Source organism: Sminthopsis crassicaudata, chromosome 6 (assembly GCF_048593235.1).
Source record: "Sminthopsis crassicaudata isolate SCR6 chromosome 6, ASM4859323v1, whole genome shotgun sequence".
NCBI classification, from domain to species: Eukaryota; Metazoa; Chordata; class Mammalia; order Dasyuromorphia; family Dasyuridae; genus Sminthopsis; species Sminthopsis crassicaudata.
The window spans coordinates 94,205,442-94,220,627 of NC_133622.1; the positions used below are offsets into that span (position 1 = coordinate 94,205,442).

General features: G+C 34.1%; 1 protein-coding gene across 3 annotated transcripts in view; it reads right to left on the bottom strand.

The window, feature by feature from the left end:
• Window positions 1-15,186, bottom strand: part of ASB5 (ankyrin repeat and SOCS box containing 5) — an 88,840-nt gene that overhangs the window by 14,452 nt on the left and 59,202 nt on the right. For all 3 annotated transcript variants that reach the window (XM_074275242.1, XM_074275244.1, XM_074275243.1), the window contains one exon: window positions 507-586. In XM_074275242.1, coding sequence (XP_074131343.1) covers window positions 507-586 — 80 coding nt within the window. The remainder of the gene's footprint in view (window positions 1-506; window positions 587-15,186) is intronic.

The window sequence follows — 15,186 nt, forward strand, 5'->3', positions numbered from 1 at the left end:
TTTTTAAATATAAACAAGGGCTACCAAGTTATGTCATGAATTAGACTTGTTTTTCCTGGTCCTAGAGAGAGCACAACTAAGGTCAATGGAGGGGAAGTTACAAAAGTAGATTTTAACTCAACAGAATAAAAAATTTCCTAATAATTAGAGCTCCCCAAAATCTGTTTAAAGAAGATCAGAGTTCATTTCAGGAGTTCATCATTTAAGCACTTATGAGTTTTTCTTCAGATAGGGGTTAGATTAGATCAATCATTCAATACTTTTTAAGTATCTACTAAATTCTAGGTACTGTGTTAAGTGCTAGGGATACAAAAAGGGACAAATGTCAGACCCTGACCTCAAGGAACTTACAATTTAATGGAGGAGCTTACTCTGTAGCTCCTTTAGACCATCAAAGGCCATGATTCTGAATGTTCTGAACAACCTAGCACATACATAATACTCAATAAAATACTTCACCATATGGAAATAGGAATATGTTTTAAAGGATTCATGTCATCTCTTACCTGTGACAGTAAGGTCTTCAAAGCAAGTAGACGGCCTTGACTTGCTGCTTCATGGAGGGGTGATCGGTCTGCCCAAGAACCTACCAAAAAAAAAACCCCATCAGTAAACAAAAATTCATGAGTAAAATTTTAATCCCTGTTAATTCTGCATCACCCTTAAGGAGATACAGATTTAGAAGGCAATAGAGTGCCCAAAATATCTTTGCTTGTCTCGGAGGATCCTGGATTAAGTTATTCCAAACTCTGCTATAACTTTCTAGATATGTTCACAAATTGAAAAGGATCTGTTAGAATCAGATCTGTTCTGCTTTCTCTAGGGACAAGTCTTACAACCATAGTAATCATCACCTGAACATTCATCAGTGTGCTGATTTTGCTGAAGAATGTCTCGCTTGTTAAAAATTAATGATTTACATGAGAAAAAAGCATCTCCCTATAATAATTGAGACTGGTTAAAAAATAAAGGAGCAGGTCAATAGAATAGATTAGATGAAGAAGAATCAGAAACAATGAAACTCAATAATCCATTATTCAATAAGCCTTATTATATAGATTATGTAGGGGGGGAAATTCACTATTTGATAATTGCTAGGAAAAGTGGTTAATTAGTCTGGCAGAAATTAGCTTATAGAACAACAATTTATGACATATTCTACATTAAATTCCAAATGGAAATATGACCAGAACATTGGAGATTATACCATAAAAATGAGAAGCAACAGATAATATATTTTTAACATTTGAAGGCAAGAGAAAAAATTTTAACGGATCAAGTGATTAAAGAAGTTACAACATGTAAAACAAACAATTTAAATTATATGAAATTGAAAAGCTTCTTTTGCAATAACAAAATTAATGTAAGAAGGGATGCCAATTTCTATTAAATGTCTCTGAAAGGATGTAATATCCAAGATATATAATATCCAAGTATCCAGAAATACTTTTAAGACCAAAACCCATTCACCAATTAAGTTCCTTTCAAAGGAAAGGAACAAATATTTCTTAAAACAAAGTTATAAATTATTAACAATCTGATGAAAGAATACTCCAAAGCACTAATGATAAAAGAAATGCAAGTTAAAATTTTAATTCCTCAAATTTCACCTTATACACAGCAAATTGTCAGGTGACAAAATATGGTAATAATTAATTTTGGAAGAGCTGTAGGAAGATAGGTATACATACTACTACTACTCCAATCACTCTGAGTAGCAAATAATAATCATGCAAGAGAAAGGATTCCATTGCTAAGCATGTACCTCAAAGAGGTCAATGACAAAAACAAAGGCCTCAAACACACTAAAATGCTTAGAATTGCACTTTTGTGGCAGCAAAGAACTGGAACAAATTAGATGTCCATAATAGGTGGACATGGACAAGAGTTATACAAGATGAAGAAGATATGTGACATCTTATCCACAGCAAAGGAAAGAACCCATATCAGTGAGATGATTAATACACTGAAATAGTAAAACAAAGCATCTATATCTAATAGCCTCACTGTTTTATACTCTGATATTGCTTCACTCGGCTCTTTTGGTTCCATAAAGAGCATGCATCTTTATGGAATTTTCTGACTAGTTTAAACCTGATTTAAGCAGAAAATCACTCAACTTGCAAGCTATTACAGATAAAAAAAAAGATTCAGAAAACAGAGTTTACAAGAGAATCATAAATTTATAGCTGAAAGGGGTTTTGAGTCTATTTAGTCCAATCTCTTCACTTTATAGCTAAGGAATTGAGATATGGAAAAACACATTTGTAGGCTTCACACTGTGTCAGTAGCAGTCTGTCCCTGAGAAAATTGCTCTGTGAGATTCTTCTATTAGCCCTAAAAAGACTGACACAGGCCTCTCTGCCCATTTGGTATGTGGCCTTCATAAAGCAGGATTATCAAGTTGTTTTTTTTTTTTTTTTTTTTTTTGTCCTAATATTTTTCTATTTATCGTTTGTTTATATATCTTAGATACCAGGATCCTTTCAGACATTTAATAAATACAGAGATTCCCCCGTCCCCCATTTGACGTCCCTTCTTATTCTAGTTGCATTAATTTTGTTCTTGCAAAGTTTTTTAAGTGTCACATAATTAAAATTGTCTCTTTTACATTTTGTAATTGCCTCTATATCTTATTTGTTTAAAAGAGGAAGTAAAACCCCCTTCTTTCTTTAGTGTTAAATCATTAGGACAGGGATTCTTAACATGGAGTCCACAGACTCATGAAGAGATTCTAGAGAGCCCATGAACTTAGGTTAGAAAAAAAATTATATCTTTCTATTTCTTTTTTATCCTTTTTTTTAATAATAGCTTTTTATTAATACATGCAATGGATAGTTTTCAACATTCACCTTTACAAAATCTTGTGTCTCAAATATTTCTCCCTTCCTTCCTCCCTACAAGTAATCCAATTTAAATTAAACATCTTTATTTTCACTAATTTAGCATTTCTTTTAATTATTTAAAAACAATATCCTGATAAGAAATCTATAGGCCTCTTTTTACAGATTGTAAAAAAAAAACATTCATGACATAGAAGGGGTTAAGAATGCCTGCTTTCAAAGGTTTCCTCCTAACAGACTTAAGTAAGCTCTGTGGGAAACAACTTCAGGGATACATAATGCAGATTTTTTTTTTCTTAAAATTATATCATGTTAGTATTAACAAACATCTTCCTAGATTAGGATACTGCACGGCAAAAGAAACAAGAAAATTTAGCATATCGCCAGTACTAAACTTTTCCACACAGAAAGTGACGTTTTAATTTTTATTTGGTTTATGCCTTGATTCTTAACCAGTATTTCTACAGTATTTGCCACCATTTTCTTCTTATTAGCAATTGCTTAACTTAACAACTGCTTAAGTAACAGCAGCAGCTGTAGGAGAGAGCTTGGATAAAATCAAGCTGGCACCTATTTGAAGGAAGATTTTTATTTTTATCCTTAAAAGGTCATTGTACACCGGATAGTAATAGGAAGCATGCCAGCAGCTGGTTCCCTTCCTAAAGGAGGCTCCAGCAAAGAGTGACTGACCCTGTTGCTACGACTGCTTGAGTAACAGCAGTTTTTGGCAACGCTTGCCCACTTGAATTATCTCCAAGAGTGTTGTTATAATTCATGGTATTCGTGGTGGGGAAGAGAGGAATGGATAGGTCAAAGTTCTTTTTCTGAAGAAAATTGGGACTTTCTGGGTATCAACAGACCCTGTGACATTTGTGATGTGGAATCTGGCAATGGTGAATTTAGAGCAGTTATCTCTTGGATTTTTCTTTGTTTTTGAAATACTGGATCAGAAACATAAGGCTGTAGTTAGCAATAGTAATTGTAAAAAGAATTTCAAAGCAAGTTTCTCAGATAAGACCATATTTCTCAAACATAGGGAACTGAGGGAACTGAGGAACTGAGTCAAATTTATAAAAATATTTATAATTTATAAAATTTATAAAATATATAAATATATATAAATATATAAAAATTTATAAAAAATAAGAGCCATGCCCCAATTGATAAATGATCAAAAAATATGTGCCCAAAGGGCTACAAATTCATGTCTATCCTTTGACATAACCACATCAGTACTAAGCATGAATAGCAAAACAGATTATTTTTTAAAAAGGAAAATAACTTATATGTACAAAAAATATTCATAGCATCTCTCTTAGGGAAAAAAAATTAGAAATTGAGGGGATGCCCATCAGTTGGAGAATGGCTCTTTGTTATTGTTCTATAGAAAATGATGAGCAGGATGCTCTAAATAAAAACAAAAAACACAAACAATTTGGAAAATCCTTCATGATTCAAGCAAAGTGAAATGTACTTCATACGACATAATAGTGATGTTCTAGGATAACCAGCTATAAGACTGTTGTTTTCAGTAGTATAACCATCCACAACTACTCTTAAGGGCTTAAGATGAAAAATACTATCCATACCCAGAGAAGGAATGGAGTGTGTCTGAATACAGATTGAAGCATTCTCTCTCCCTCTTTTTTAAACTTAATTTTTCTTGAGGGTTTTTATTTTCATTAGGATGGGAGATTTTTGTTTTCTTTCACAACTTGAATTTTACAGAAATGTTTTGCATAACCTCACAAGTGCTTTCTTAATTGTGGTTGGGGATAAGGTTAGAACTCAAAAATTTTAAAAACAATTGTAAAAAATATTTTTTAAAACAGGGAAATTACTAAATAAATCAATCAAATAAAAAAATTTAAAAAGAAACATCAGGCTGAGTGAGCTTTTTTTTTTCTCTACAGAAAGTTAGTCTTGTATAATGGATAAAGTGATGGGACATGGGAGTCAGGAAAACCTGTAAAATCCTATGTGAGATATTTTATAGCTATGTAACCCTGAACATGTCATTTAACTTCTATGGGACTCAATTTCCACGTTTGTAAAATGAAGAGGATGGGCAGTGGTGATGTCTAAAGCCCTCTGCAACTTTAAATGTATGATCATGCAGAAACCAGTTATTTCTCTGTAACTTAAAAAAATTAAGATAGCTTTCCAAAATCTCCCAATTCTGATGTGAATTGCCTCCATCAAAACTCTATGGACCTGAGCTACTAGTGAAGAACAATTTTCACAGTCATTTCAAAGTAAGATGAGAACAGTAGGATTCCATGGAACATTATTTGGCAAATGATAGTGTAAAGAAAAGACTCTGAGGTCTTAGAGGTATATGTCTGTTTCCCAGGTGATAGGGGCTTATGGCCCAATTTAAAAGTGAAGGATTTATTTTATCTTTTCTTCTTTGTACTCCCTACCTTAGACAGTTATTCTGACAAAATTATTCTATAGAAAATAAAGGTGAGCCGTGAGTTACTGTTCTGTGGAATAGGAGGCGGCTCAGATGAATAGTCAATTTGTTTACTTGGTTATTACCTAGATATGGGATAAAATAAAAACTGAGGGGTAAGCAGTTCAGTAATTGCACTGAATTCCTTTGGGTTTCTCTTAGTATTCCATTTTCTTATTTCACTTCTCCTAAAGTAAAACCCTTTATTTCAAATAGTAATTTTCAGGAGGGCCAGAATCATCTATTTTGTTCTGGGACAGGGATTGAGATTTATACAAGAAACTGGAAACATGGAGAGTAATGGTCTGAAAGACATATCTAGGGATGTGCTGCCACTGGTTTTCATAGGCTTAGGATAACATCTGATTGTTAAATTTTCAATGTGAGCATTTATACTTCAGAAATCAGCAAATGCAACAAAACCTTGATCTTGTTTGGTTAATTGTCTAGACTTAAGTGATGGAGAAAATGTTAATAATGCAAATGAAACTTAAAAAAGTATTCTGTGTGTACCAGCATACCACTCCTGTGTGTGTGTGTGTGTGTGTGTGTGTGTGTGTGTGTGTGTGTGTGTGTGTAAAACTCACAGGTGTTAAGTCACAGATCTCAAATGATCTCAGAATTCAAATGATAACTTGAATTGTCTTCCAAAGAAGGCTATGGTGAAGATAATAGAGTTTAAAAAAAAATTTGGGGGGGGATGTCAATGGATAAAGCACAAATGGGAGAAAGCATTGAAAAAGTTCCTAGTCAGCCATTAATTAGCCAAGGAATGCAATTCATGAGAAATCACTCAGTTGCAGTGTTCCGGTTAATCAAAAGTTACTGTTACTAGTTTTTGTGGGGTTCAGTGGTTTCTTTTCAATGTAAAACCCTCTTGTCAGGTAGCAAACATATCAGTAAGTATTTCATGACTGATGGGATTTTTTAGACCTACATACTTAAGTGGAAAATTATAGTCTCAATATTAAAAATATTTTTAAAAAATAATCATTGTGATGCAAGTTCCATTTTGAGAACTGCCATGGTTAATTTTCAGTCTCCATAGAAAAATGGTTTTTAAAAAGTAAAGGAATCTGGTAAATAAAGTGAAAAATGATTCATAAGCACCTGGCTCTTGTGTATACAATTTGATTGCAAAGAGAAAATTTCAAATGATACATTAATTATCCTTTTTTTTTGAGAATGTTTCTCTTATTAAAAAAAATTAAGGCTCAGAAATTGGCACATCAGTTTTCATCAAAAAAAAATAAAGCCTATTTATATTGAAAATTACATTAAATTGCAGAATAATATATTGATGCTAAATCTCTGAAAACTTGTTTGCATGGCATTTGAGCACTGAAAAAAAAAAGTTACTTAACTTGCCAGGCCACATAATCAATGTTGTGTGTAAGGTGGACCTCAAACAGAGCTTGTTGGCCAAATGCTCTGCTCTGTTCCTTATTCCATGCTGCCTCTAGTGAATCCCTGGCAAAACTACCAACTCCATTCACAAAATAGTCATTAAGTGCTTCCTATACAAAAGACACTGCTTAATAAGTAATAACTTAAATAATTAATTCTACAGTACTCTTAATGAAAAATGCATATTGTAATTACGGCATTTATTAAGGCTGATGTTTTTCTTATGTTGTCAAAACTGAATCAGTTTAATTATCTTTAAACTAGAACTAAAAGATAGTGTACAGCATCATTCTATTCCATTCATATAACTTACTCTTCCATTGCCCCTACCTAATATGGGAGCTAACCAGTTATAGCCCCAAAAAAGGATAAAGACAAAGTACTAGAAGAAATGGTGATTTCTCCAAATAGTCCTTCAGGGACCATTATGAAGATCTGAAAATGACAGTAGGTCTAGCCATGTTATTTGTAGGATTTCAGTCAAAAACATTGGGTTTGACTTCTCCACAATATCAGTGTGGTCTGTGGGCACACGATTAGAAATTAAAAGAAGAGATGGACTTAAAGAAGAATTATTAAAGAGGACAGAAGAAAATATTTGAATTCACTCTTCACACTACTCCCATTTTTTCACGTTGCCTGCCTTACAACTTGATTTGGATTCTCTGTCTCTAAAATTTCAAATACCTCCATGCATCCATGATGTTATCTCTGGTATTATATCTGGGAGCACTGCTTTCCATTGTCAAGAATGGTTAAAGAATTGGATGCAGCAATAACAACCACAAAAAAATATGTTGAACTTGATAGGCAGAAGGGCACATTTCCATAAACCAGAAGTGACATTTTTTAAGGACTTATAGAGAATGGGAGGGTACCATAAGCTCCTAGAGGCTAGTCAAACTGCCATCAGTTGCAAAGCCCATAATTCTGTTGTCCTGTGTTCTAGAGAACTCTCAGTATTCTACAGTGGATAGGTAGCAAGGTGATGACCTAAGTTCAAATGTGGCCTCAAGACACTTTCTAGACTCTGGGCAATTCACTTAATCTCTTTATGTCTAAGTTTCTTCAACCGTAAAATAGAGATAATAGCAGCAAGATTATGTGAGGATCAAGTGAGATAATATATGCTTATTGTTCTCTTCTTCCCTATGACTTCCCTATATTCTTAGATATAGATGATACATTCCCAGAGGCATTGGTGGAAGAAAAGAGGGGAGGGATGTAAAAGATATAAATAACAAAACAGCATATATTGACCACTCAAAGTATTTTCGGCACTCAAATAAATGAAATTAATTACACAAAGTCAGCAAGTAATTTTTGAATCTATTTAGGCTACTCTAAATGTTATTTAACATTTAACATTAGGACAAAGCTACATAAATCTAATAGGCAAATAAATTATAGCATATTTATTGTATATATTTGCATACACATACACAAAATCACTGAAAAAAAAACATTTTTCTATTTGTTTCCAGCTCTGTTTGCTATACTCAAATATTTCTTCTCTCATATATACTTCCCAGGCACCCATTAGGGAAAAAAAAATGCCTGTCATTAACATGTGAGAATCAAATGATGTTCTCTCTTGTTCCAAGTTCTATTTTGTATCTTGTCCCTCCCTTCTCCCCTCCAAGAATACCCAAATGTAGCAGCTATTGGGTTCTGTTCAACTACTACAGCACCAAGTCTGTAATTACTTTCAGTTCTGATTTCTGCACTGATTTGCCACCAGATAGATGACTATAAACCTGTAAAATAATCAGTTTCAAAGTTCCATTTTCCCTTGACCAGGTGAAGATGACTAGATTCTTCTCCCTAAGCATAATATCAAAGTTTCAAAAGGAACAGTCTCTCCTGCACTTCCTCTTTCTCCAATTTAACTTGATAACAGAAAACTTTAAATTTTATCCATTTATGATAAACGACTCAAAATGGAGTAATTTTAACAAATAATGGCTGTTTTCAAAATGCTAATCGAGTCCCTACTGTTCTGGTCTCTCTTGAAACTACATAGGAGGTAATTCTGACTATATTTAGAAACAACATTGGTTCCAAGCCATCTGGTATATAATTTAACAGGGAACGGCACTCTGCACTGTTCTGTAAACATTACCTTTCTAGAATAAAAACATCCACATGAATAGAAATAATTTTTACCAGGGTCCAGGCCATACCTAAATCTCCATCTCCCCACGGCACTTCAAGCCAGCCACTATTTAGGTAAAGCCGACTCATACTTTATGAAAATAAAAATCTCTTGCCGTTTGCTAGCCAGTTTTCGTCATCCTGTTAAGGAGACAGGCACTCAATTTAATATGACCTTTTGCCTCATAAACGGAAAGAAAAAAAAAAAAAACAACCCTCTGAATGAATACACATTTGAAAACATACTGATCATCTTCCTTTTTGCTTATTTATAAATTATTCCTGATGATGAATAGTTTTACAGAGTAATTATATATCCACAGTTACTGTGAAAACTGGATCCTCTTTTTATTTACTTTATTCACAACTTGGTTCCTCCCGCAAAGCAAGGTGGAGAAAAATGTCTGGTTCATTCCAGGGAGGGCAATTATTTCTTACTCAGACTAGAATCTGTCACAACCATTTGGTTCTAGATTTCTCACAGGAAAAGGGCTAATACTTGTCTCACTGAGGACTTTAGAGGGATTTGTGCATCCAAGGTAGATGGCCACTCATCAGATACATATGTGGCAGCTAGGTGGTAGAATAGAGTATTGGAACTGAAGTCCACATTCAAATCTTCCTCAGATACTTACTAGCTATAGAACTCTGGGCAAATCAATTAACCTTTGATAGCCTCAATTTTTTTTAGAGATGATAACAGTTATGAGGATCAAATAAGACACACATATAAATATCTGTATGTACATATTTATGTCTATAGACACATACAAAAATACTACAAGTACCAAACTGTACATTAAAAATGCATACAAATTAATACATATATACAAAGTACTCTAGGTACCAAAACTTATAAAAGTATTACATAAAAGTTAGCTAATTATTATGTTGTGATGACAATTCCTTCCTGCATATGAGTTAGATTTGATGGATACAAAAGCCCTTTCCTATTCTAGAATTTTGGGATATGATTGAAAGAATACTTTTCAAAACCAAGATTTCAATAAGCTTCACATTCTCACAGAGCTAGAACATTTCTCATTCTGAATTAGTTGGCCTACTTGGTTTAAACACAGTGCTAATGATCTTATCCCTGCAGGACAGGCTGGTCCTTTCTTGGTCCAGTAACTGAATTTCTTCCATGGATAGACTATGTCCTTGACACTGAGACCATCTTGTAAATGAAGTTTAGGATATGGGAGGATTATTGTAATAAATTATAACCAACTCTAAAAGCATGTTTTACACATTACATGATATGCCAGATAAGACAGAAATTTATGTACAATATATATCACATATCTGTGGAAAGAGCACTAAACAAAAGTCAGAGAACCTGGATTCAAATAAATAGCTTCTGAGGTCTCTTTCAGCTCTACAACTATCTACTGCACTATGCTCCTCTACCAGAGCCTGACTTCAATTATCACTGTGGCCAGGAACTCAAAATCCACAACAGCAGAGTTTAAGCTCTTGCAAGCATTGCTCCTTTGGATAGACTTGGATAACTGATGGTCAAGGAATAGAATGTATGTCTATTGCCTGAGAGCCAGCCTAGATTATTTCTAAGAGACATCACCATAAAGTTCATTACTGGCTTGTGATTTTTTTTTTTGACATTGCAACTCATCATCCCAACCAAATGCTATAGTCATCATTTGAGGGAGCAGATGCAGAGATGGGCCAGCCACCTCCACCAATTGCCACACACAGAATGGGCAAGCCAGTCCTGCTGAAGAGAGATAAAAGCCAGAAAGGACCAGGCAAGTCAAACCACTTCAGACCCAGGGAGCTTGAATCCAAGAGCCTTAGAAATAGCAATGCTTCCAGATCGATGCCCTCAACCAAAATCCTGGGAAATACACAGGCAATGGCAAATTGGGAGTTACAACCACAATTACTGAAGACCCAATAAAGAAAGTTCTTCACACCAAAAACTTGGCACTGGCAAAAATTCAACATCAGAAACTCGAGATCATCAGTGGAAATGACACTAATAAAAAGTTATAACAACCTTTACTTTATAATTACACCCTTATCAATTTATTAATGTTTATATTGCCATTTATGTACAAAGATGCTACTGCCATTAGAAAGTTTTGGACATGTTATTATTTTCAAAAAGGCCAGAGGTAGAATATCAATTTGTGGAACTCTATCAGGGAACTGAGTAGGTAAACAATTTGTTCAAGGTCACACCATCGGAAAGCTTCAGAAGCTGAATCTAAATGTATTTCTTATTAGTTAAACTGAAAACTTTTTCTACCATTGACATGTTGCTTCTAAAAAAATAAAAAAAAAAATCATATTGATCAGAAGAAATCTATCATGTCTGTTGGAAATGTAATACTGGCCCATTACCAAAAGAGGGTGGGGCATGATTATTTAACATTTATACAGCAGAATCACAGAATCATTCCAGGTGGCTGGTTTTATTTTTTATTTTTTTTTTCTTTCAGTTTACTACAAACCTCAAACTACCCAGTTTCAAGCCTAAAATCCCATTTTTACCTGAGGCAAATTTAGGAGTTTAATTATGTCCATAACTGTCCCTGAAGTTCCAGATTTCAGACCATGCCTAAGTCCTACAAACCCTACAGATAAATACTATTTAATACCTGTGCTCTCATTCCACTTTCCCAAAATTCACTTTGCTTCATATGTTCACCCTGAATCTGCCTTGGAGTGGTAAGAACTGAGTCAGCATCCTTAAGGAATTGGGGTGATTGAGCAGGGCTTGCTTCTGCCTACTACTTTTGCTGTTGAAAATACACATACACACACACACACACACTTTTTGTTTCCTTTCAGAGGAAAACTAATTCAAATGTGAATCCATGGATAGGAGAAATGTCATTGGGATTTTTATAGATTTGAAAGGAGTTTCAACTTCTTATCATCAATTGTTTCTCTGACCTTTCATTTACCATTCTTACTTCTCTAATTAAAGGTATTGCCCTTAAAAAGAGAACAAATGGCAAATAATAGTTTGCTGTTTCATCTAAAAGAAAATAAATTAAGAAAGCTGACTTCCCACAGGAATATTCGAGACAAAGGGAACAGTATTTGTAAAGACCCTCACCAGAAAGCAGTATGAAATCTGAGAGAAATTGGCAAACATTAAATCCTCCGTTATGGAGAGCTGAGACACATAGCTAAGTTCAGCTTTCATTTTAACCAAAATATCAGAGTCACCCCCCACAAACCTTTGTTTATGTAAGGAAAAATACAGAAATGCATTTTCTCTTGCTTTGTTTTACCATTTTTGATAGAGATGAATTTGGACAGGAAAAATTGTTATTTTTATGTATCAGTGATTCTCAAAATGTGATCTGTGGACTCCCTAGGGGGACTCAAACATTCTTTCTAGGGGACTGGAAGTTCAAAATTATCTTCCAACTAATACTATTAAAATACTTTTCCTTTTTCCAATTACATACCACTGAGGCCAAATTTTCTTCATAAACTTCAACCAAAAAAAATTGCAATAGATTGAACACAGAAGCAGATAAAAGAATCTAGCTACATTCTAGTAAGCCAGACAACAAAGAGATTTGCAAAAATATATTCTAAAAGGCCACTCTTCTCACTGAAGTTTTTTTTTTATTTTCCTATTTTTCATTTTAAAAAGTTAAAAAGTGAATTTATTATTTTTAAATGAATTAATTTTTAAAATGTTTTCATTTCAAATAAAATAAAGAGATATAACTTACATAAACAAAAGGTTTTCCAGGACTCAATAATTTTAAGGGTAAAATATTGTAAAATCCTTTAATTATAAGTAGCATATATCCATCCCAATGTTCTTCGCTCCTCAGAGGTCCTCTGACCAAAATCTTTAGAAAATCATTAGAAATGTTCAAATCTTTAACTCTAGCCCTGATTATGCTCCCAAGTTGGAAGCTACCATCTGGATATATTTACCTGTATATTCAGTTGGCTGCCCAAATTTAAAATATCCAAATCAAACCAATCATTATTATCTTTCTCTTCAAATCTTCTCTGACAATGATACAATAACTATCCTAGGCAACATCCAGGGGCAAAAATCAGGAATCTTAAATAGCAGAATGTTATGTATACATTGTTAAATTTTTACAGACATCCCTTCTAAACTCCCCAGGACAGGGATTCTTCATCTTTTGTGTGTGTCTTGGACTCCTCTGTCAGTCTGAAGAAATTTATGGACTCTTCATTATAATAATGTTTTTAAATAATTGAATTTAAATAAATTGTCAAATTTCTATTAAAGGTTACTGGAAAATATACACCTAGCATTTTCCTCCACTCAAGCTCATAGCACTTACTTTTGAAGGGCAGAGGAAATCCAGTATTGTTAGCTCACTTTACAATTCTAGAGAAGTTGAGTAATTTGCTCAATATTCTACAGCTAGTGAGAAGCAGAGATAGGACTGGTACCTGGGTTTTCTCATCCCTTAGGCAGTGATCTTTCCATCAGGCCAAACTATACTCTTGCACTTTATCTTCAATCTCTGTGTCTCCTGTGTCCAGTCCCCTCCTTACTTCCCTGACAACCACAGTAGTAAAATACCACCAGATCCGCCTTCCTTTTGATTGTGTTACTTCCCTAATCAATGACTCATGGTTCCCCATTGCCAAAAACATAGTCTGAGTCGATAACCTTAAAATCAAGATCTCCACACTATGGATCCCGCTCATTCTCATTCTCTGTCTCTCTCTGTTTCTCTCTGTCTCTGTCTCTCTCTGTCTCTTTCTCTCCTACCTGTAAGGCTTTAAGCAAACCACATAACCTTCATTTGCCTCAGTTTTCTCAGCTATAAAATGGGGATATAAACACAGAGTTGTTATGAAGATCTAATGAGATAATATTTGTAAATACAGTAAATGTTTTCTCCTTCTCCCCAATAACTTCTTTTATTTATTTTTGGTAACTATCTATCTCTCTACATATAAATATCTAATCTAGTCTCTCTCTCTCTCTCTCTCTCTCTCTCTCTCTCTCTCTCTCTCTCTCTCTCCCCCCTGTCTTTCTATATCTACAGATCTTTGTCTTCTACAATTATATATATTAGATTATACAATGTTGTATATATTTAGCTCAAGGGAAAGGATTCTAATACTTTTTAAAGTTATCTCCCACCACCTGTGCCCTGAATTGCTCACTACTTATTTGTAGAATAAATGTAGAAAAGTAGTTAAATTGACCAGTTCCTAAAAGGTAATGAACAAATGGCTGTGTTTTGTGGATCTTAATACATTTTTCTATAACTTGATGTCATGTATATATTGACATTTGCAAAATAATAATGGGATCTATTTGTCAATCTTTTCCAACAAATGGGTATCTGGCCTTAGTGACATTGTGTTATTATTACGTTAATTTTGTTATCAAAAATAATGAAAAACCTTCTTGAATATAAATTATAATAGTTCTCCAAAAATTATGGAGCAGTGATTTCCAGTATGCCTCTTGTCCATTTGCCTAGAAGAAAGGCTGAATGAACAATAACAAAAATTTATTTCCTTTACACTACCCTTATTTGTAATCTAACAGGACACCGTCTCCTCCTCCTAGAATCTGACTCATCTCTTTCTTCACTATTGCTTAATTATTTTATTTTTTTCCCCATGGAAAATTACATAAACTATTCCTGTGATTTGCTTGTGTCTAATTGCTGAGCTAAATGCCTCTATTTTTTCCTCTTGCTTTCTTTGAATTGTAAATGGCTTCCTTAGTTAGTTTACTTGATTTCTTCCTTCTGTAATCATTAAAGTAGGAGTAAGGAAATGGAAGAGAAAAACAAACAACAACAAAAAATTCCCCATAATCCTGCTTTATCAGATACTTATTACCAGAAGGCTGCCCGTTGAGTGATTCATTGAGAGAGAACCCCATACCAATTAAAGCAGGGCATCTTTAACAACCTCAATGAGGTGGACTTGTCTTTCCCAACTAATATTAAAAACACATCCTAGGTGCCCAGATAAGAGTGATGTAGTTCAGAAAGGAGGGCCTAGGCTCAAGCCTAGCTCCTCATATACATTAGCAGCCTGATCCTGGGCAAGCACTTAACCTTTATAGCATCTCTGTAGCAAGCAACATTCTGAGACTAGAATTTGAGAGAAATGAATGATTTGTATGAGTGCAGAGAGTTATGTATTCAGAATTCCCTAGGCAAATCATGTGTCCAGAATCCACAAAGGTAAATGTTGCTCTATAGTTCTATAATCCCTTATAACAATCTTAAATATGAAATTGTCAGGTGGCATTTCAAACTTTTGTATAATTCTTGTTTAATTTGTTTGAATAGGTTACTATTTCCCACTTAGGCCTTTTCCAAA